Source organism: Saimiri boliviensis, chromosome 12, assembly GCF_048565385.1.
Source record: "Saimiri boliviensis isolate mSaiBol1 chromosome 12, mSaiBol1.pri, whole genome shotgun sequence".
In the NCBI taxonomy this organism is placed as follows: Eukaryota; Metazoa; Chordata; class Mammalia; order Primates; family Cebidae; genus Saimiri; species Saimiri boliviensis.
In genome coordinates this window covers 27,975,965-28,000,699 of record NC_133460.1, presented here as the reverse complement: position 1 = coordinate 28,000,699, position 24,735 = coordinate 27,975,965, and the positions used below count along the sequence as shown (strand labels likewise).

Genomic DNA, 24,735 nt, shown 5'->3' with positions numbered 1-24,735 from the left:
GGGCAGGGCTTGGAAAACTACCTGTTGGTTGCTCTGCTCAGTACAGGATCATTTGTACCCCAAAGTTCAGTATCACACAGTATACCCAGGTAACAGACCCCGGAATCCAAAGTAAAAGTTGAAAATACTTCTGTTCTTTCCTCTATATAGTGAGGTGTTATATTTTTTACAAACCTAGTTCTGATAATGTGACAGGAATATAAATTTATCTTGAATATTATTAAATATGTAAGTCAAAGATCAACACAGTATTTCCAGGAGATAGACTGTTTTTGGAATCTAAATAACCAGAGGTTTTCATGTAAATTTTTATGAATCGGGGACAAATATGTAATTTAATATCGAGATCTTTTTTTGACCCAAAACTCTAACTTGTTCATGAAAAATGAAGCCCAGAGAAGTTATGTACAATTTCACAGAGCTTATTACTGACAAAACTAGAATTTGAATACAGCTCTTCTGATTCCAGATTTTCTGGAAATACTGTGAAAGAAGAATTCTGTCTGGTAGTATTATGTGTGGTTTTAATTTTTTTCTTTGTAACTTTAGTTTGAATTTTATGTGTGTGTGAGCATCTGCATGACTTGTTTTTTTTAAATTATTATTATTATTATTATTTTTTAATTAGAGATGGGGTTTCATCATGTTGACCAGGCTGGTCTCAAACTCCTGATCTCAGGCAATCCTCCCACCTTGGCCTCCCAAAGTGCTGGAATTACAGGCGTGAGCCACCGTGCCCGGCCAAACTGCATTTACTTTTAAAAATGTTTATTGTAAAAGCTTTAAAGCATACAAAAGTAGAGAGAATACAAATCATAATGAACTTATTAGGTACCTATTAGGCAGCTTATTAAAACACGGTCAGTTTTGTTTCTTCTGTTGCATCTCTTTTCTTTTACTGTCTAAAGGAAGGAAAGAAGAATCACAAATCAGTTTATGGACTCTGCTTTCTAAAAAGTACTTAAGTGTTTATTACCAATATCTTATTTTGGTCAGCAATCAATCACGTACTCAAACATACTTCTCTTACCTTCAGAGAAATTAAAATTTAATCAGTAAAACTCATCAACCTGTACATGAAAATACATGCATCTTATTGTGTATAAACTATATCTTAATTTAAAAAATGAGAAAAAATATGAGGGGAAAGAGAAAAACATTTAAAAGACATAATAACTGAAGAATTAAATAACCAATTGAACACTTGAAAAATATTACAATGTAGCACATGCTCAAAAGCGTTCTGAGCTCAGGGAGAGAAGCAGCACTGTGAGTCTATAGTGGTCGTCATTCTATGTGGTATTGGGTAGGGAGAAAAGAGAGTGACAGACTTGCAACTGGAAATTGGTGGGGACAGAGGCCTTGCTGTGGAAAGAGTAAGGCACACTCCGGGAGAGAATCAGAGAGGTGGCTCTGAGCTTGTTTCAGAAGGGAAGTCCCCTGGGGCTTGAGGAAGAATGGCAGAGGCTGGGAATAGCTAGGAAAGCAGGATCAAATCAGATTCCAAGTCCTGGGGAACTGATTGGCTGTTGCAGCGTGGTGGAGTCAAAAAAGAACAGAAATTTTGTGTTTGGTTTATTGATAGAAAAATGATGTTATTAACAAAGTAGAGAAGTAAGGGAACAGCACAAGTTTTTTGGGGATAGTAAATAATTCCATTTCCATTGGTTAAAAACACCAAGTTTATTTTTATATCTAAACTGATTCAAGACTTAGCTATTATACGTGTTTTAGAGAAAACAAAACCATGTTGTATATCTAATCATACTTTACAACATAAAATACAGTTCTAAAAAATATTATTTTGTCAAGAAAAATATAATGTTGTCATCTTTTGTCTGTCTGTATGTTTTTTTCCTCCTTAGATTCCAGTGTAGTTAGTGTTGCTGTACTTCAAGACTTACTGGCATATGTCTTCTCAGAACACTCCTACCTCAGAGATCTTCCTCCAAGGCAGCCTCAGAGGGTAAACAGCATAGACTTTGTAGACTTGGAGCACCTTCAGCCTGACATGTTAGTCCACGCAGTAGTAAGAGTTGTTAATTTCACTGTACTGACAGGTAAACATTTTGACTGCCTCCTTAATTGTAGATTATGGAAAAATTAAGATACAAGACCATCTTAGTGTACCATTTGGTTATCACTATATATGTATCATCAGCTATTAAAGTATGGTATCACATATGATAGAGTAATGCCAACTAAGGTACTCATTTTCCTTTTCCAGAGGCAGTATACAGTTATAGAGGACAAAAGCAGAAAAAAATTATGTTAACAGTGGAACAGGCTCAAGATCAACGTTATGTGCTTGTATTATGGGGTCCTGGAGCAGCCTGGTACCCTCAACTTCAAAGGAAAAAAGGTAAACACACCAAAAAGCATTTATCCTATTTATATTTCAGTAAATGATTAATGTTTATGAACCCGAGATGGAGAAGATCTTGGGAAACTAGACAGCATTTGAAATACAATGATCATGATTAAATATTCTTCTGCAAATGTCTTCTGTTAAAATTTTGTATCTCTTGTAGCAATTCAGTTATGGAGTAAGTCCTCAATAATTATTGGTGGTGAAATAAAGGTTTACATTTATTCCCAGATACACTACTTTACCTTTTTAGTTAAGATCTTACCTCCTCCAAATAATGTTCTTTAGACATTTAGTTCTGGAGAAGCTTCTGCAATTTTTTCACCCAAAGTACTCCGATAAATAAACTCTCTGGTTATAACGCAGATTTCAGGGGAGTTATCTTAACTTTTTCAAGTCACAGTTACTGTTCAATAAATTACTGTTTTTCATGTTTTTATTATAGTTGTTTTAAAAGCATTTACTTTTTAGCTATCCCTAGAATGGTCAGTGTTAAAATATGACCCATGATTATGTTTTTCTTTAAAGCATAAATTATTTATGGTATATTGAATTAAATGGAATTGATATTTCATTAAAATAGTGTAATATCTTCTCTTTGCTGTCGTGAGATCCTTTAGTTGTAACAATCAAAGACAGTTTCATTTGTGGCTTATGAGTTACTTTTCCCTGCTAAATTAATTTAGAGATTGATTCAGTATATTACTTATTGTTATTTACCTGAAAGAGTTAATGTCTCTTTCCAAACTTCCGCCTTCCAAATCGTTATTTGGAGGTAGGATCTGTCACATTGTCTCTCTTAATCATTAATAGCTATGACTAGGATTTGAGATAAATCTAACTTTTGACTTTTATGTTAGGATCAAACAGGGACAGATGTTTGTTTGGTTGAGCAAGCTGACAAACGTGTATCAATGATAGACTATGATCATTGAGCACCATAGCCTAGAACACAAGTCTAGTGCATGCTACACAAGAATGTGGGTCACAGGTATAGTGGAGCCATAACAAAATAGATTGCTTCATGTAATGTGAATATTCTTTTAAATTTAATAGTTTTTTGGTTAATAGGAAAGAAATGACAGTTGTCTCTAGGTGATTCTATGGTGTTTAGGTTAGTATTGAAAACATATGAATCCAGGAATTAAGATGTTGTTCTTTGTGCATTAATTCATCCAGCACACCTTTATTTATAAGCATTGTTTTAAAGTTTTTTTTTAAAATGAAATCTGATGGTTTTATATTTTTCTTTTCTTTTTATGTTTTTATGCATTTTAAAGTTTTAACGTCTACTTCAACACCTCACATCCATCTTTTTTAAGAGAAAAATACCAATTTTGAAGGTTTTTATTTCCTTTTACTTTTGAAGAGACCAGCTTCATTTCCAAATTCCCAGCAAAGAGAATCTGATTGCCCAGAGTAAATTTGTTTAAAAAAATTGTGACCAGGAAGACAAGGTCACACAATACAAATATGAGAGTTTGAGCTTATTTCAGTAGATGGGAAAACAGTCAAGGGAATCATTTGTGGTCTGGGCAAATACATAAAAGATATTCACTACCAAAAATGTGTGTTAGCTTAGAAAGATTCAAAAATTCATTAGCTTAGAAAGATATATGTAATGTATTACTTAGTTTAAAAAGTAGATTATAGACCAGGTGCAGTGATTCATGCTTGTTAGCTCAGTACTTTGGGAGGCTGAGGAGGGTGTATTGCTTGAGCCCAAGAGTTCAAGACCAACTTGTGCAACACAGTAAGACCCTGTTTCATCTAAAAAAAAAAAAAAAGTAGATTATAAAACTTGATGTATAGAAAATATATTACGTTAACATATAATAAATATTATTTTCATGTTTATATAAGTTAATAAAAATTTTCAAGAAAACCCTATATGTATAATAGGATCTCATTTTAATAAAAATGTATCTATAACTATGTATGTACATTTAAAAATCTGGAAATATGTATCTATACCAGAATGGTAGGAGTGGTTATTTCTGTATGTAGAAGAAAGAGATGGGGTTTCTCCATGTTGCTCAGGCTGGTCTTGAACCCCCAACCTCAGGTGATGTGCCCACCTTGGACTGCAAAAGTGTTGGGATTACAGGCATGTGCCACTGTGCCCAGCTTTTTTTCTTTATACCTTTAGTTTGAATTTTATGTGTATGTGAGCATCTGCATTTACTTTTAAAAACTTTTATTCTAAAGCCTTCAAGCATATACAAAAGTAGAGAGAATACTTAAGCATAATGAACTTAAGTACCTATTAGCCTGCTTATTAAAATGTGGTCAGTCTTGTTTCACTGTTACCTCCGTTTTCTTTTACTGTTGAAATACTTTACAATAAACATATTTTATTTTATAATTAAAAATAAAATTAAAACTGTTTGCTTTTTAAAATGAAAGAATAATGTTTGGAAAATGTAGCTAACAATTTGAGAAAAAATAGAATTAAATTTTTACTTTATGTTTGTGCCAAAATGAATTTCAGATGCATTAAAGATTCAAATATGAAATAATGAAACAGTGAATAGTAGAAGAAAATATAGGCAGACTTATGTGTAACACAAAGGTTGGTAGAGTACATAAAATGCAGCAACAAAAACTATTATACTTATAAACTACCATATACAGAATTGAAAGGCAACCAAAAAAAAAAAAAGAAAGAAAATTCCATTGTCACAAAATAATGCAGTGAGCAAAAGACATATACGTATAGAGATAAATGGGGAAAGGATATGAGCAGGCAAATCCCTAAAGAAGAAATAAAAATAGCCATTAGGGCCCGGTGTGGTGGCTCATGCCTGTAATCTTAACCCTTTGGGAGGCCGAGGTGGGCAGATCACCTGAGGTTGGGAATTCAAGACCAGCCTGACCAACATGGAGAATCCCCATCTCTACTAAAAATACAAAATTAGCTGGGCATGGTGGTGCATGCCTCTAATCCCCAGCTACTCAGGAGGCTGAGGCTGGAGAATTGCTTGAACCTGGGAGGCGGAGGTTGCAGTGAGCCAAGATCGCGCCACTGCACTCAACCTGGGCAACGAGAGCAAAACTCCGTCTCCAAAAAAAAAAAAAAGCCCATTAAATATATGGAAACATTGTTCTTACAAGTAACTGAAAACACACAAAGTAATAATGATAGATGATTTTTCTTTTAAGAAATTGATAGAGAAGATATGGGAAAATTGCTACTGTCATCAACTATTGGAAATGCAAATTGACAGAAGCTTTCTTGTAGATAACTAACAGTTGATATGAAAAAATTGATACTTTTGTTCAATAATTATAGCTCTAGGAATTTATCGTAACTATTATAAAGATGTAGCTAAAAATGGATTTATCATGGTATCATGTATAATAGTGAAAAATAAAAAACAACCAGAACCCCTCAAAATAGATCCTTGCTGTAATAATTTTTAAGATTTTGGTGTGTCTGGACAAATGGCATATTATGTAATATTTAAAAGCGATGTAGAATAATACACACATATAAAACTATATTTGACATATTAAGTCAATCTCAATAAATAAAATCCTAAACAACTGGTTGTCCGCTAAAATGTTTATTTAGGGTGTTGAGATTATTTATTAGGATGTTTAGGGTGTTGAGATTATGGCTGCTATATGTTTATTTACTTGGCTTCTGTTAGCTTACTTTTCTAAGCATGTATTTTGTAATAAGACAAGAAAGCTATTTTAGTGATTGGTTTTAAGCAATAACTTGGAATATATGCTTTAGTTCTAGTTAGTGATGCTCTGTCTTTAAGATTTACTGATATGTTTTATAATTTCCCACCAAAAAAAAAAAAAAAATCTCCAGTGAAAGAAACTAAGGAGATGGGTAGGTGTAGTAAATAAGATTTCTGGCCTGAAGTAAGTGGGAAACTAAAAAGACAGCTGATGTTATCAGAAAAATTAATGCTAAGAAACCCTCGTTTGTTTTATTATTTTTAAAATTGAGTTTACTAATACAGAATATGATTATTGGGCAAAGTCTGTGTTACTGTGGCTTTAAAAATTAGAATTGTTACTGAGAGTTAAAAATAGGTGCTATTGTGTCTAAATGCTTTTTGTTCTAGAAAAGTTGTCTAAGTAACATAACTAAGGTATTGAAATATGAGTGAGATATTATTCTTGGGTTCATGTCAGTGTCCTTTCTTTAACAAAACAAATCAAAACTTTACCTATAGAAACATACATGAGAATTTTCTACTTTGTAAAGCAGTCAGTTATAAATGATGAACGTTCAGAAGGGCAAGGAATCTTCAGAAAATATTTTATTAAAATTATCTTTAGCGACCAGGTGTGGTGGCTCATGCCTGTAATTCCAGCACTTTGGGAGGCCGAGTTGGGCAAATCAAAAACCCCATCTCTACCAAAAATGCAAAAATTAGCCAGGAGTGGTGGCATGTGCCTGTAATCCCAGCTTCTCAGGAGGCTGAGCCAGGAGAATCACTTGAACCTGGGAGGCAGGGGTTGCAGTGAGCCATGATTGCGCCACTGCACTCTTGGGTGACAGAATGAGACCCCATCTCAAAAGAAAAACAAAATCTCTATCATCCTTATATTGTCTTAATGTACCATTCATATTTTGTCTTTTTATACCCAAATTCTTTGGTGATAAAAGATTATTTAGTATTCAACTGACTTAATCAGATCAATCTATTTAATCTGATACTAAGCCAAGACTTTTTCCTTTTTGGTGACTTTTGTTTTTATTGTTTTTGTTTAAGGTTATATTTGGGAATTTAAATATCTTTTTGTTCAGCGCAATTACACACTAGAAAACCTAGAATTGCATACAACACCTTGGTCATCCTGTGAGTGCTTGTTTGATGATGATAAAAGGGCAATTACATTTAAAGCAAAATTTCAAAAAAGTGCACCCTCCTTTGTGAAGATATCAGACTTAGCAACCCACCTAGAGGATAAGTGTTCAGGTAAGATCTTTATAAATTTTGCCATTTTAATTTCTTTTGAGACAGGGTCTTGCTCTGTTGCCCAGGCTGGAATCCAGTGGTGTGAACACGGCTCACTGCAGCCTCCACCTCCCAGGTGTAAGTGATTCTCCCACCTCAGCCTTTCGAGTAGCTGGGAAGAGAAGGGAAAGCTAGTGCATACCATCAGTGCATGCCACACACCCAGCTTTTTTTTTTTTTAATTTTTTTTTATTTTTGGTAGAGACAGAGTCTCCTTATGTTGCAGAGTCTGATCTCAAATTCCTGGACTCAAGTGAGCCTCTTGCCTTGGCCTTCCAAAGTGCTGGGATTACAGGCATGAGCCACCACACCCAGCCCACTGTTAGTTTTAATATAAGCAAAAGTAAAAATGTATATAATTCTATATAAAAGTGAAATACAAATATTTGCAAATAACTAGAGTTTTAGGAACTGTGTGCCAGGAACCAGGGACAAAGAACAAATACTTATTTTTTTTTATTATATCCCAAATGGGAATGTAAATTCAGTTCCTTCATTATCTTGGCCAAATGCCAGATTAAAATTTTACTAGTTGGGTTAATTCACACATGTATGTATATATGTTTTCCAATATATGATTACAGTTTAGCATTGTTATATCATAAAACTACACTAAGGAGAATACAGGTAGAAAACAAAGGTAACACCTCTCAAAAAACCCAACCTTTAATTAAATACAGATTTCATTCTCAGAGAAGAACTCCTTATTCCTAGTTCTACACTGAAACATTTACTAATACTAGCAGATAATTTAAAGTAATAATATTTCTGGAAGATAAACACAGATGATAGAGAATTTATAAGCTTTTATACTATAAATTTTCATACCACTTTCAAAAATTGAAGTTGCTTATGGCCATAAAAGACTCTAGATTTATACTAACTGGTAAAATCTTGGGTAATGTTATAGCATCATGTAAGTTCCCAAGCTAGTTCCATATTTATGTGTCCCTCCAGTGCTCTGCTCCACAAACTCCACAGACATATAGAGGTGGTCACCACAGGAAGGAATGCCAGACACAGTTGAGGGGCTACATTACTTTGCAGAGATGTTTAGTTTGGCACCATGGAGAAGTCAACTTTGTTATTTACTGCTTATACAAAACAGTTGTCTGCTGGGATTGAGGTCCTAGAATTAGGTTTAGAAATAACATCATGGACAACAGCAAAATAGGCAGCCATCACGCTGATGATGAAAGGTTCTGAGGATATATCCCCACTTGTTTGAGCACGTGTCCAGGAATCGTATGTGTTCTTGGAAACCCTGGAGGTGTGCTCCTCATTGGGAAGCCATGCCAAAACTATGCTGTTAAAATCAGTCCTTCAGAGGCTTTGTTCACAGAGGCCCATTTAGCCCTTTTCACTCTCTTTTAGCCTAGTTCATTCTCTGAACTATGTTCAGCTATAAGGGCTGAATTCATAGTTTCTGTCATAGTGTATGTGTTTTTAAGGCAAAAATGGAGAGACAATATGAAAATAGAAGCAACTTTTTTCCTAACCTATTTTATAGTTAAATAAAAGGAGAAAGAGAGATCAGCATGGGAGCATTTCCTAGGAGAGTCTGCTTGCTAAACAGAGGGGGATGAAGCTAGGCCTGATTGCTCGTAAAGAAATGAAGATGCTTACCCAGTGCCTCATCTTACCGCCAGCAGAATTTCAGTGCTCAGCTGGAGTGACCCCCTTGAAAGCAGAGTCCACATTCAGCATGACCTTTTAATTCAAGAGGTGTGTAAATTTATAAAATGATAGGATTATGTGAACATTCTTTTAAAATTATTGAATTATTAAGAATTTTTGAGGCTGGGTGGGATGGCTCACTTTGGGAGGCTGACGTGGGTGGATCATTTGAGGTCAGGAGTTTGAGACCCTGGCCAGTGTGGTGAAACGCTGTCTCTATTAGCCGGGTGTGATGGTGGGTACCTGTAGTCACAGCTACTTGGGAGGCTGAGGCAGGAAAATCACTTGAACCCAGGAGGTGGAAGTTGCAGTGAGCCGAGATTGTGCCACTGCATTCCAGCCTGGGTGACACAGTGAGACTCTGTCTTAAAAAAAAAAAAAGTACCTTTTGAGTGGAGGGAGGAGAGCAAGGGTTGAAAAACTGTTGGGTACTCTGCTTACTACAGGAGACTCTACTTGGGTGACGATATACCCACGTAACAAACCTGCACATGTAGCCCCTGAATCTAAAATAAAAATTGAATTTTTTTAAAAAAATAATTTTTTAGGCCAGACACATTGGCTCAAGCCTGTAATCTCAGCACTCTGGGAGGCCAAGAAGAGTGGATGGCTTGAGCCCATGAGTTGGAGGTCAGCCTGGGCAACATGGCAAATCCCTCTCTCTACAAAAAATATAAAAATTAGACAGGTGTGGTGGCTTGTGCCTGTAGTCCAACTCAGAAAGCTGAGGTGGGAGGATCGCTTGAGCCCAGGGAGGTTGAGGCTGCAGTCAAGATTACACCACTGAACTCCAGCCTGGATGACAGAGTGAGACACTGTATGAAAACAAAAAAACAAAAAATAGTTTTTTGGTGATTCAGCATGTCTTTGGAAAGATGTGATATTGAATCTTCTACAGTTTGTTACATATTTGTTACCCACTCCTGCTAACTCATGTAGGGATATGTGATACATATATGATGATGATACCATCTTTGGGCATTGAAAGACTAAAGCAAATGGAAGAAGTTAAGAACAGGAGACTCGTTATTAACTGGACTCTGAAAGAGATAACCAGAAAACAATAGGAGACCAGAGTGATTAGTTCTTGACCTGGAGTGTTCTTACTTCTAAGAGGATGACGAAGAACAAATTTGAAGGCTTAAGGCTCAAAGAAGCCTTTAAACTGACTATGGAGAGAAAAGGAGAATAATGCTCAGAAAAACTCATAGACCTCACCAGTACACAGTAAGACAAAAGTAAATTAGGAAAAGATAATGTGTAGGAGAAGTAATGTTCAGTATTTCTTTACCTGTGAATGGATGAGCCATCAGTAGTGAATGAATATGCTTGAGGTTTCTCATGAGTCACCTGAGAAATGAATAATAAATGAGAACTTTCAGTGCTCATGTGGCTATAAACCACACCCAGAGTATATAGATGATGATGAGTGGGAAGTTGGAAAAAAGTTTAAAAGAGGAAAAGCTATTGATATTTTTAGGTAGAGAGAAGAAAAACTCACCTCCTATTTGGCTTTTGACTATGATCAATTAAAAAGACAGAAGACAGGACAAGGAGAGAGGGCATGTTAGCTAGTTTCAAGTATTCGAAGGGATTTTTTCTAAAGGAATTATTGAACTTATTTTGCAAGATTCCAGAGGATGGAGAGGAAGGAAACACCCACATGTTGAGCCAAATTAGCCAAGTAAACCTGCTCTCAGTTGCAGCCAGGCCCCCCTGCCCTTAGATTCTAGGAAAAAAGTAAAGAAGACCAAGAATAAGACCTCAGTCTATCCGTTTACTATAGGTGACTGTAAATCAACTCTCAAACTAGCCATGTTTGTAAATTAAAGTTATAATTTTGGCCCAATAATGTAAAATATATCTGTTTGTCTTTTATAGGAGTGGTTCTAATTAAAGCCCAGATTTCAGAGCTGGCATTTCCTATTACAGCAGCTCAGAAGATAGCTCTAAATGCTCACAGTTCTCTGAAGAGTATTTTCTCTTCTCTTCCCAACATCGTGTATACTGGCTGTGCAAAATGTGGATTGGAACTAGAAACAGATGAGAACAGGATCTACAAACAATGTTTTAGCTGCTTGCCATTTACTATGAAGAAAACGTACTATAGGTAAGGCAACTAAGCAAGCCAATTTGATGGAAAATAATGATTATAAATATGGAAAAATTAGTTCTGTAAACCCTTACTCTTCCTAAAAATGATTAACTGAACTAGTCGAAGAAAATAAAATTTTCCCCATGTGATAGATACCTATTTATGGAAGCAAAAATTTCCCAGGAATCATTACAGGAGTTTCTTAAAGCAGTAATCTGGAGATTTTATTGTCTTTAAACCGCTGTACTGAAGAAACATTTTCCATGGTTTACTTTTTAACCAAGATCTAAGTGGCTTATAAATAACTCATTTTCCCACCTTAACATATAATTAGAATTTAAGGACTAAAAGTATCATATGATCTCACCCCTGAGTTGTTGTTGAAGCTATTAAGACATTTAGCCTGTTTTCCCACCTTTACCTTAGAAATTAAAGATAGCAAATGAATCTTGTATGGTAAAACTGCTAACCAGCTCAGTGAAAAACACGTTGTTTTTTGAATAGTAGGTAGTCAGAAGCTCAGATGATATTTTTCTTTTTACCTTACAAATTACATGTGTTTACAAAATAGTGCTCAGCATTTTATGCTCCTGATTATTTCTAAATACCATAGGATCTAAAAACTAAATGCAGGTATATTCTACACGTTATCATGGCATACTTCAAGAAAAGTTATAGAAGCTTAATTTGTAAACCTTATTTACCTTTACAGATATTGTATTTGTTACAAATAAGTGAATGAATTTTGCTATTACTGTGAAAGTTGCTTTTGTGGAAAAGAAAATTGAATTCAGATTCATGGTAGGCTGGGTGTGGTGGCTTACGCCTGTAATCCCAGCATTTTGGGAAACTGGGGTGAGCAGATTGCTTGAACCCAGGGGTTTAAGACCAGCCTGGTAAACATAGGAGAAAACCCCATCTCTACCAAAAAAAAAAAAACAAAAAACCTGGGCATGGTGACATAGGCCTGTAATCCCAGTTACTTGGGAGGCTAAGGCGGGAGGATCATTTGAGCTCAGGAGATGGATTGTTACAGTGAGCGATGTTTGTACTACTGTACTCCAGCCTAGGCAACAGAGTGAGACCTACCTCAAAATCAAAACAAAAAATGCATGATATGTAACAAACATTGATTTATTAATAGTTAAGTCCCTTCAAAAGTATGTATAGGTAACTTATTTATATCATTCCAAATGTTTCTATTCAATATAAGCATTTATTCGACATAAATGTTGCCCAATACTATTCCTTATGGGTAGGAGGGCCTTTGAATCTTTACTTTACAAAATGACTGTTCAAGAGAAGGACTTCACAGATCAGTATCACCTGATTATGGCATAACTAGTATGAGGTATGTAAGATCTCTTCCTAAACTATACCACATGAAAGATGTAGTGCTGGTTTGTTGTTTTGCTAGAATGTTGATTGGTCATGTTTATTTAAAAGCCTTTAAGTTGTTAGGTTTAGAGTCCAGATGATAAGTCTTCCTTGAAAAGAAAATAATGAAATTAACAAACTCCCTTCACAAACCAAGTATGTGACTCCAAAGGCATCTACATTTTTCAGTCAGCAAACTGAATAAGAGGAAATTCTCACTGATTATTTTTCTAATGCTCAAATATTTATTAGGAATCCATGTATGTTCACATATCACATATTTACTGTGGCTGTCATGCTGGTTGATCTAAGTAGACTTATTGTGCCCAAGAAGCTTGGTAGTCTATGAAACACTTAATGAACATTTGTGTGGCATAACAGTCCCCAACTATGAATGAGTTGATCATATTTTATATTGGTTGTAAATTGGAGCTGATTTTCCAATGGAAGCAACATTAGATACTGTGTTTGAGTCACATACGAGGCCACAGATATTTGTTAAATGAACATGTAAATAGCACAGTTCCTGTTCTTAAAGTTATCCTAGAACTCAAATACCATTTTTAACAATGTTTCTATGGGATATTCAAATTTATGTTTTTGGAACACCAGAAATATATTTATTTTTCTGTTCTAGAAGCAAAAAAAACAACAAAAAAAAAACAAAAAAACCAGCAGGTCAAACCACAGTTAAGGCTCCTATTTAGGCAGCACTAGGAAATGTTTGGGTCTTTCAAGTGGTTGTAGTCAAGGTGTAGGCTGGGACTGCAGTCATTTGAAGACTTAACTGGTTGGAGGATTCATTTCCAAAGTGGTTCATTCATATGGCTAGCAAGTTGAGTTCCTCTTCACTTGGGTGTCTCCACAGGCTGCCTGAATGTTCTCACAAAGTGGCAGCTTATTTCCCCAGAGCAGGAAAGGCAAGAAAGAGAGTTCCAGGTGGAAGCCAACCTTTTTGTTATCTAGCCTCAGAAGTCATGTGGCATTACTTCCACCAAATTCTCCTTATCAGAAGTGAGTTTAGCTGCATATTGGAGAGTGGATTAAAACGAAGCTAGTACAGAGAAGAGGTAACAGGCTGTTGCCTTATTTTGGAGGAGAGATGATGGTAGCTTGACTAGAGAGGAAGTGGTGGGAATGGAAAGAAGTGAACAGATTTGAGAATGGTTGGAAAATAGTGTTGGTAAGATGTAGTGATAGAGTGGTAGGTAAAGAGGGAGCCACAGGTACATTACATATTACTGACAATTGGGTGAACCGTAAGATTATTTATTAAAACGAGTAACCCAATCCTATTGAGCTTGAGTTGCTGAGACATAACAAGTTGGAAAGTGGTTAGATGTACAGAAATGCAATTTGCAAGAGAAGTCTGGGCTAGGTTTATAGAGTTATTTGTGGTGATTGAACTCTTCATTGGTTTCTGCACCCTGTTTTGTTTTTCTTTCTTAATCTTCAGTTATTACCTCTCCTGATGGATTATTCTTACCAGCCTATAAACACACTCCCATACTTCTCATATTAAAAACCAAAATCATCCACTAAAATTACATTACCCTCATATCCCTTCATTTTTTGATTCTGTTTTATACCCAGCCAAACTTTGTTGAAGAGTTGTAAATATATTCTCTCTCCCTTTTATGTTTTTGGGTTCACTTCAGTTATTCCATTCTACTCCCACCATGCTGCAGAAGCTGCTTTTGTGGAAGTTACTGACACATTTGATGTTGCCTGAGGCATGGATACTTCTTTTCCCTGCTCTGACTGGCTCTCAGTTATATTCAGCATGCCAGGCCGCTTCCTCCTTCTTGAAATAACCTCCTCCTGGCTTTTTAACCTATCTCTCAGGCCTGTCCTTCTCAGCTTCTTCTAACCCCTCTTTAAATTCTGGGTCAATCCTGGGTCCTCGTCTTTGTCCTCCCTCTTATTCTTTCTGTACATTCTGCCTGGATGATCACAGCTGTTTCCATGTTTGTACTTACATCTTCACCCTGGTTTTCTCCTCCAGGCATCATATTCTTTGCTAATTTTGTATTTTTAGTAGAGACGGAATTTCTCCATGGGGTTTCTCTGGGTTGGTCAGGCTGGTCTCAAACACCGACCCCAGGTGATCCGCCTGCCTTGGCCTCCCAAAGTACTGGGATTACAGGTGTGAGCCACCACGCCCAGCCACTCCGGCCGTATCTAAGTCACTACTGCCTCTTGTGAAAACCAGCACACCAGCAGGCTCTTGGTGGGGCTTCTTCTGGTCTTGCTTCCTCTCCTTCATTCTCCACCCACCGGCAGTGTGATTACCCCTTGCTTCGTCCATTACTCATCTCCTTAAGCTTATTGCCTCTGCAGTCTCATGTGCTGCCACTCTCCGTCACCTGGCGTTCCAGCCACATGGCCTTCCTTCTCTCAGTTCTTCAGACATTTTGATTTGTATCCTTAGGATGTTCTCAAATTTCTTCCCTCTGTCTGACTCCACAAGGCTGGTTTCTTCATGTCTTAGATTAAATGCTGCTTAATCAGAGAGGCCTTTCCTAGCCACCCTCCTTAAGTTTCTGTTATAGTCGCCTGGGTGTGCTTATTGTAATTTGTTACATACTGTCTTTTCCAAAAAGCATTTTTACTGAAGTAAAATTCATATGCCATCAAATTAATCTTCTGACATATACAATTCAATGGCTTTAATATATTCCCAGGGCTGTGTAGCTGTCACCACAACCAGTTAGGACATTTTCATCACCCAGGCCTGTACAAAGCCTCATACTCATTAGCAGTCACTCTCCATTCCCCATGCCCTGCAACCCATGTCAACTACAAATCTGTTTTCTGTCTCCATAGATTTGCCTGTTCTAGACATTTTACATAAATGTTATATAATATGTGATTTTTTGTGACTGGCTTCACTTAGCATGATGTTTTCAAGGTCCATCCATGTTGTAGCATGTATCAGTACTTCATTCCTTTCCACTGCAAAATAATATTGCATTGTATGCATATACCACATTTTATTTCTCCATTCATCAGTTGAGAATTGGGTTGTTCCTACTCTTTGGCTTTATGAATGATGCTCCTCTAAACATTTGTGTATAAGTTTTTGTGTGGATATGTGTGTTCATTTCTCTTGGTTATATATCTAAGAGTGGTGGAATTTCTGGGTCATATAGTAACTGTTTAACCTTTTGAGGAACTGCCAGAGTGTTTTCCAAAATTGCTGTGCAGTTTTACATTCTCACCAGTAATCTGAGGGTTATAGTTTCTCCATATCCTTGTCAGTACTTCTTATTCTGTTTTTCTTTTTGTTGCATGTGCTTTTGGGTCATATCTAAGAAAGGTGTCATTTCTAAGCCAAAGTTTGTGATTTGCTCCCATATTTTCTTCTAAGAGTTTAGTAGCTTTAGCTCTTACGTTTAGGTTTATTTTCTATTTTTTGTGTATGGGGTAAGGAAGGGGTCTAATTTTATTCTTTTGCATGTGGTATCTAGTTGTCCCAGCATGAATTTTTGAAAAGACTGTTCCATCCCTGTTTAGTTATCTTGGCACCACTGTTGAAAAGCTCATTTTATTTATTTTTCCTTTTCTTTTTTGTAGAGATGAGGTCTCACTACATTGCCAAGGCTTGTCTCAAACTCCTGGTCTCAAGCAGTCCTCCTTACCTTGGCATCCCAAAGCACTGGGATTCCAGGCATGAGCCACCACACCTGCTTATTTTCTTCCTATTTCACTACAGTTTTATGTTCCTTGAATGAAGGAACCAGATTTGTCTTGTTCACTAGTAAATACCCAGAGCTTACCACAGTCCATGATAGATAATCAGTTTGTATTTGTTGAAATAAATAATGGAGGGAGAGAGAGGCTGAGGAAGGAGTATAAAGTGAAAAGAGGAAGGGACCTAGAGTCTTTGTGTGCATAAAGAGGGAAGCAGGTTCTTCGGGGGGAAAATCAGTAGGGGGAAGCAGGTTTTTCGGGGGAAAATCATGTTTTAGCTCTGTTACACTAAATTTCTCTGCTAATGAGCCTGTTTCTGAATTCTGTTCTCAATTTATTTTTAAAAAGTTAATGTAGTTCTGGCCAGGCATAGTGACTCATGGCTGTAATCCCAGCACTTTGGGAGGCTGAGGTGGGCGGATCACCTGAGGTCAGAGAGACCAGCCTAGCCAGCATAGTGAAACCTGAGGAGTTCGAGACCAGCCTAGCCAACAGAGTGAAACCCTGTCTCTTCTAAAAATACAAAAATTAGCTGGGCATTGTGGCAGGCACCTGTCATCTCAGCTACTTGGTAGGATGAGGCAGGAGAATCGCTTGAACCTGGGAGGCAGAGGTTGAAGTGAGCTGAGATTGTACCACTGTACTCTAGCCTGGGCGACAAGAGCGAGACTCCATCTCAAAGAAAGAAAAGAAAAAAGAAAAAAAATTAATGTAGTTCTAAAATAGGTACCACATGCCATAGTTAAAATGCACACTGCATAGGAGGTTACAAAACAATGAGCAAAAGTCTCCTTCACCATCCAACCCTCTCCCACCAGAGCTACTTCCATGCTGGTGAGAAGGTTTTTTGTATCTCCTGACAGTGATTTCTTATGCTCATCCCAGCACATGTGTATTCTTTTCTTTAGAACCATATAGACAGAAAAATATTGTTCATACTGTTATTCCTTAGAATCTATCCTGTTGCTTCTTCCCTAATAGCATTTGTAAATCTTTTTCATTCTTTTTATCAGCCACATAGCATTAAGATTTAGGAAGCACTGAAAATGGTTAATCCAGTTTCCTGTTTATGGTTATGCAAAACAGTTTATTTCTGATAAGAAAGAATCCAGCAGAAAAAAATAACTTAAAATTGTGATTGTGAAATATGTGATGTTTATTATTATTTTTATTTCTAAAAAAATTTATAAAAGTTACACACACACACACACACACACACATTTTTTTTTTTTTTTGAGACAGAGTCTTGCTCTGTTGTCAGGTGCTAGGCTGGAGTGCAGTGGCATGATGATCTTGGCTCACCGCAACCTCCACCTGCTGGGTTCAAGCAATTCTCCTGTCTCAGCCTCCCAAGTAGCTGGGACTACAGGTGCGCACCACCACGCCCAGCTAAGTTTTGTATTTTTAGTGGAGACGGAGTTTCACTGTGTTGGCCAGGATGGTCTCGATCTCTTGACCTTGTGATCCGCCCGCCTCAGCCTCCCAAAGTGCTGGGATTACAGGTGTGAGCCACCGCACCAGGCCTAGTTTAATATATTTTTATATTAGTATCTGAAATTTAAAAATGGATGTAGAATAAATAAAATATATTAATTTATCATTTGAAACTCTTGGGGAAAAAACCCTTTTTTGTTTCTAGGATGTCACAGAACATCCTAGAGTTGTTTTAGGAATTGAAATTAATCCTTCATAAAAATGAAGTGCTTTTTGAAATTATTTTTCATTTAAGCATTTCTTTTATTTGAAAATCTTTTTGAAGATTGTGTGTTGTTTACTGTTTTGTAGGCCAGCCTTAATGACTGTAGTTGATGGAAGTCATGATGTTTGCATCCGTGTAGGATCACAGCTGATAGAGAAGATTCTTCTCAACATTTCTGCAGACTGCCTCAACAGAGTGATAGGTAATATATCAGTGTGCCATCAAGAGATTGTTTAATTCAGGAGTATAAATGGTTTATTGGAACAGAAGGAGTACTGTACTTTTAAGAGTTTTTCTGTCCATATAAAAGCAGAAGGATATAGCTTCAGTGAAATACAAGCCTATGTAAGTTAAAAGGTTGATTTGCTTTACACCTGTTAGTACATGAATAGTGGGAGGGACCTAATTTCCTCTTAACCTACATTTCCAATTGGTAAACAAAAACTAGTTTACTTAACTCTGGTTTTATAAGAGTGAAGTAAGTGAATGTATGACACAATATCTACGAAGATAGTTCACTGTCAGTAGGATGGATTTGCAGGATCTTCAGCCATGATGTCTTAGTTGTCAGTGGCTAAGAACAAAGCAAAGGTAATCTATTTCTCAGGTATTCACACTCCATTCCTGTTCTCATTAGCCTCAGATCCTCTAACCTGATGAGCTAATCTGGTTCTATAATTGCTTTATCTTTTAATAGTGGATTGTTTTTCTTGTTTTTTATTTAAGTGGGGGGTGTCCAGTAATTTTTGCTTGCATGCTGAACATTGCACATATTAAATAGAACAGTACAAACTGAGGTAAATAGTATTTGTACCTGGAAACAGGCATGCCTCTTCTGGTCCTTTACTGGAGGTGAGGGGTGAGCAGGATGGTCAGTCTTGTCTATGTTGAGTTGGATTCAGGTTTTGTTGTTTCTCTGGTTACCTTCAGGTCACGACTGGTTTCAAGTTCTTCTAGTATTATCTTGTGCTTATAGTGGGAAGTGGTTCCCCAGGATTACTGCTCCACCATCAGCTTAGCCCTTCACTCTGCACCTGGGCCTCAGAAAGAGTTGCTCTCCGTGTTCTTGCACCTCCCCAAGTTGCAAGAGCTTTTGTTGGTTGTTATTTGGTGCATCCTAACCTTGTGGGAGGTGCATCCTAACCTTGTGGGAACAATCCTTGCAGAATTGTTCCTTTTTGACTCTGGTCCAGCCCCAATCTTATACAGGATCTTGTATATGGTGCTTTCTTGGTAGCCCTGTCCCTTATGTGGTGGTGTCAGCTGAGCTCTGCCTTGTGTCTTTGGTGGGTCTTCTGTGGTCCTGGCCCTGCTGCAGCAGTAGGGGACCACTAATGGTTTCACTCAGGGTGGTTTTCTAACCCTCCCTGAGGATGAAGGCTTTTTTTTTTTTTTTTTTTTTTTCTTTTTTCTTTCCCTATCTGTATTGGTTCCTCCCCTATACCCTGGGGCAACAGGATTTGGTGTCCTTCGGCCAGCAGTTGAAGGCTTTTGTTCCTTAAAGGGGAGGCAGGATGGTGTCTTCTGTTTTGTAGTTATAAGCTTTCTCTGATGTCTTGCCCTGCCCTCAGTTTGTGAACACCTGGTGGAGGTGAGAAGTACCATGTGGAAGAGCCTGTGAGGATGCAGATGCAGGTGGCACTGGCAATTCCTTGACTTTTTGCAATTAATTTATTAATAAAAATTAATCACATTCTTCCTTCCTGCCTGTATGGAGTACCTGTCTTCTTCCCAAGGCCTGCCCCAAGTGAACCTGTGCTCCCGTTCTATCTCCCTGGAGGCACCTGTCTCCTCATGTTTCAGTCTTTTTGGCTATTTTACAACCTTGGTTCTCATGTATATTCAAGAAAATGATGATTTTATATTTATTCAGCTTTTTCTAGTAACTGTTCAGGTGGGAGCCACACTCTTTTTAGTTTTTTACATCCTAATTAGAAGCCTCTCTTCTTTTTTTCCCTCCATTTTCCTTATTTTATTTTTATTCATTTGTCTATTTTCATTCCTTTTCTGAATGTTATTTATATATTTTCAGTGTTATCTCTTCTTTTTTACATAAGGTAGTCTTTATCTCTTAGGGAAGCATTATTCTCATATCACATATACTTCAGTGTTTCGTCCATTCTTGAGACAATCGAAGTTGTACTTCTTGGCATTAATTAGATTGTGACCATAAGTGAAAATGTCATTGTTATAAAGTGGTCATCAGACCATCTAGATTATTACTAATATTGGTTATTTTTTAGTTTATCACAGTGAAGATACAAACTTTAAAAGTTACTTATTGAGCAGAAAATCAAACACCGTATATTCTCACTCATAGGCGGGTGTTGAACAATGAGAACACATGGACACAGGGAGGGGAACACTACACACTGGGGTCCGTTGGGGGGAAATGGGGGAGGGACGGGGGGGTGGGGAGGTGGGAAGAGATAGCATGGGGAGAAATGACAGATACAGGTGAGGGGACGGAAGACAGCAAACCACACTGCCATGTGTGTACCTATGCAACAATCTTGCATGTTCTTCACATGTATCCCAAAACCTAAAATGCAATAAAAAAAAAAAGTTACTTATTGTAGAGAATTCTCATGCCCCCCAAAATATGTCATTGGTCTTCCAGCCCCCATCCAGGAAAGACTGATACTTGTCAGGGAGTTAGTATGGTCTGAGCATGGTTGATGGTGCCCTGTCAGTCTGGTATTGAACAACCTGCCAAATGTCTTGATTAGATTGTAGCAGGAACGGCCATGAGAAACAGAGCTCTTGAACACCGAATGGGAAGGAAGAGGTTTATTATTACTGCTGGGAGCCAGGCAATGATTTTTCTAAACCCAGCTTGTCTAACAAAGGAAGGTTCTGCTTTTATATAGGCTTACACTCTAGATATTACACATGAAAGAATCTCAGGCTTACAGCCTTAGAAATCACGAGTAAAAGGGTTTTGGATTTACAGCTTTAGGAATCACATTTGAAAAGATTTCGGGTTTACAGTTTTAGAAATCACATATGAAAGGGTTTCGGGTTTACAGTTTTACGAATCACATGTGGAAAGGTTCTGGTCTCCGGATGGAGGAGTGGGGTGGGGGGTTTGATCTTGTTTAAGTAAAAACAATGTCTTCTGGAGAGTTCTCCCAATACCAAGCCTGCCATCTACAGGAAGGTGATTCAGGAGGCACCAGTCGGCCAGCCTTTTCTTCTATTGAAATGCCGTGTGGAAGTCAAGTGGGGAGGTGATCCCAGATGTCTGGGTCTCCTTCCTCAAGATGTCCTAAAAAAGTGAGAGGAAGAGTATAAGACAAATACAAAATAAAATGACACATTTACCTATACTTTTAGTATTTTTTTATTACTGAGATTCAGAATTTCTTAAAGGACCAATTCAAGATTGTTTTAGATAAAAAAATAAATGTATGCATAAATAACTGTGATAAGAGCTGTGGATTGGGTAAGAACACTCTCTTGATATACTGTACCATAACCAGAACTGCTGTTGGTCTGAATGGTGTGTTATCTGGACCTGTTTCTTGTGTCAGTGGAATCACATGGTGTCACTCTGGAGTTGCCTCAATAGCTTGTAACTAGAAAGGAAAAGTGTAGGAAAAGTAGTTTACTTACTTATTGATTTATTTAGACAGAGTCTTGCTCTGTTGCTCAGGCTGGAGTGCAGTGATGTGATCTCGGCTGACTGCAACCTTCACCTCCTGGGTTCAAGTGATTCTTCTGCCTCAGCCTCCTGAGTAGCTGGAATTACAGGCATGTGCCACCACTCCTGGATAATTTTTGTATTTTTAGTAGAGATGGGGTTTTACTGTGTTGGCCAGGCATGTCTTGAACTCCTGACCTCAAGTGATCCAGCTGCCTCAGCCTCCCGAAGTGTTGGTATTACAGGTGTAAGCCACCGCTACTGACCAGAAAGAGAAATTTAAAATGGGTTTGAGACTTAAGGAACCAAGAGAAAAAATGAAGCCCTTCAATGTGTGTGCTCCTATCAAGCTGGCAGCGATATTGAGGGCTCTGTGTTTTCGCCTTCTGCAGTTCCTTCTTCAGAGATCACCTATGGGATGGTGGTGGCAGACCTGTTCCACTCATTGTTGGCAGTCAGCGCGGAACCTTGTATATTGAAGATTCAGAGCCTTTTTGTGTTAGATGAAAACAGCTATCCATTACAACAAGATTTCTCCCTCCTGGATTTTTATCCTGACATTGTAAAGCATGGAGCCAATGCCCTTCTCTGAGGCCAGAGGAAGAAATTGCAGGTATTTTAAGGAAGAAGTACTGAAATGATTTCTTTTGAAATAAATGAATGACAGGGCTTTTGCTTTGGATTTTTAAATAAATATATTTTACAAAGAGAATTGCACTAAATATATAAATTAAAACTTTTTTCTAAGAAAATCCTGTGAGATTTAAAAAGATTGTTTTCTGTTTTTTGGTTTCTTCCTTTCTTCTGGATAAATAATCTACCAGTCAAGGCAATATATGGCAGATCCCTGGGCATTAAAGGTTTGCCCATTTGTTCACTGTATTTAGCCCTGGTACGTTCCAGGCATTGTACTAAGTATGAACAGAGAACCACACAGAAGACATTCCCTCAGAAACGGTGGCAGTGCTTTCGCTTATCCCCACCTAATAAACTGTCGATGTGAAAGCATTTCCTTGATTATAACTGTACGTGATTAATGAATTTGTTTATATAAACCTATGTTTAAACAAGTTCAAGACAAGCATGTCTTTAAAAAGCATTGAAAATGAAGGAAAGGCGATCATGTTTCAATTCATTAAAGCGGGGAAGAGCATTCTGTTGTTAGTTCATGTCTAGTGCCTTACTGAATGTATTTACCAGCAAACATGTAGCAATCTGTTCTGTCATTCTGATTGTGGAAGAAACTCATGTCAAATGGTAGTGACTAATGAGAAAGTATCGAGTGGTACTTATTCTCTAATTTAAGAGTATGCTGAATGTTAATGGATTATCATATTGCCTGGAGATAATTAAATTTATAATGACATGAACAAGCTTATTTTGCTCTGTGTATGTTTTTAAAAATTCCTTTGGTTCAGAGGTGGTGGTGGTTGTTTTTTAACTTGGCTTTCCTAAGAAAGAACCACAGGAGTTTTGTGATTCTTTCAAAAATAATATGCAAAAATGCCTTTGTGGGAGCAAACACACACAAATGTGTGTTTCTGTGGAGAAGGATCCATAGCTTTCAACAAATCCTCAAGAGGGTTCTGTGATGGGGAAAGGTAACAACAAGGCTTTAAACTGATGATTTCTTTGTGGGGAAGATAAGGGAATTAGAGCAAATGATTGCGAAGGTTTTGTCTAGCAACTAGTAAGGTGGGTAGAGAAAGAACTGACTCCATTTTGTATGTAGAGAGACTGGAAGTCAAACAAAATCATTGACTCTCTTTAATGATTCATCTAATGGGTGATGAAACTTGAGCCTGTAGTTGACACCTTCTAATCCGTGCTCTCTCAACTATATCCACACTAGGCAGAGATTTGGAATTCTGATATAAAATCTGCGCAGTCAATATAGGCCAACCAAGAGGGCTGTTCTCTTAAGTGCGCCCTGCCTCACTTTGTCCTCAAGTGGGGACCGAATCCCTACCTCAACCAGGACATAATTCCCTGGAATAGATGGCTCTCCACATCCCATTTGGAAGAAATCCTTAAACCATTTCAAGTGAGACAGCAGGTCACACCAACATCTCTTCACAGTTGTTGGTATGTATTTCATGAGTTAACACATATTTCCAGGAGCCCTTATTTAGGTTGGGAACCATTTCTTCCAGTCCTTAGGAAGCTGAGCTACCTGCAGAAGTTATGGGCATTTAATTGGGATTAGGATCAGCTCATTGCTCCTGCTGTGGTCTGAATGTGTCACCCCAAAATTCTTATGTTGAAACCTAATCTCTAACATGATGGCATTCAGAAGTGGGGCATCTGTGAGGTGATTAGGTCACAAGGGCTCTGCCATTGTGAATGGGATTAGTGCCCTTACAAAAGAGGCCCGAGGGAGCTTCTTTGTCCTCTTCTGCCACGTGAAGATACAGTCAGAAGGCGTCTTCTTTGAAGCAGAGATCAAGCCCTCACCAGACGCTGAATCTGCTGGCACCTTGTCATCCCAGCCTTCAAACTGTGAACAGGAAGTTTCTTGCCCAGTCTGTTATTTTGTTACAGCAGTCAGAATGGACTAAGACACCTCCTATGTATATTCCTTACCTGAGATGACAAGTAAGTGTCTTTCACCCACTCTGTATCAGTTTTCAAAAAACTCAGTGGGGTAGCCGAAGAATGTCACCTATCCAGCAGTCCCATATCTGGCAGTCTCAGGGTGGGCATTTTAGGAAGACTTCATTCTTCATCTCCTGATAGTTCAGCTTGCAGGGACAGCTCCCCTATTTTTGGAGAACCATTTGTACTTGTTAGTTGCCTCACTGAAACTTCCGTTTTCCGGTTTCAAGCAATTCTGTCTCAGCTTCCTGAGTAGCTGGGACTACAGGCATGCACCACCATGCCCAGCTAATTTTTTGTACTTTTAGTAGAGATGGGGTTTCACCATGTTGGCCAGGATGGTCTCGATCTCTTGACCTCGTGATCCACCCGCCTCGGCTTCCCAAAGTGCTGGGATTACAGGCGTGAGCCACCGCGCCCAGCCTAGGTGTCCTTTTTCTGACAGCATTAGAGGCATTCACCTTTCTCCTGACTTAACAAGGGGATATAAACACCCCAGGTAATATCACAATACATAAATGCTACCTAATTAGCTGCTGTTACATAGTGAGTGGCATCTTTGAAACTTCCCCAACTTCTTTTGAAACTTTTCAGAGCAAGAGTTGA

At 37.8% G+C, this 24,735-nt stretch overlaps 1 protein-coding gene across 10 annotated transcripts in view; it reads left to right on the top strand.

Moving 5' to 3' along the window:
* Nucleotides 1-22,907, top strand: part of SHLD2 (shieldin complex subunit 2) — an 86,236-nt gene extending 63,329 nt beyond the window's left edge. For 9 of the 10 annotated variants that reach the window (XM_010340563.3, XM_074382176.1, XM_074382175.1 and 6 more), the window contains 6 exons: nt 1,866-2,060; nt 2,228-2,362; nt 7,105-7,311; nt 10,909-11,137; nt 17,978-18,093; nt 21,927-22,907. In XM_010340563.3, coding sequence (XP_010338865.1) covers nt 1,866-2,060; nt 2,228-2,362; nt 7,105-7,311; nt 10,909-11,137; nt 17,978-18,093; nt 21,927-22,126 — 1,082 coding nt within the window. In that variant the 3' untranslated portion in view covers nt 22,127-22,907. The remainder of the gene's footprint in view (nt 1-1,865; nt 2,061-2,227; nt 2,363-7,104; nt 7,312-10,908; nt 11,138-17,977; nt 18,094-21,926) is intronic. The other variant, XM_003929958.4, reaches the window with a different exon arrangement.
* Nucleotides 22,908-24,735: the final 1,828 nt, after the last annotated feature.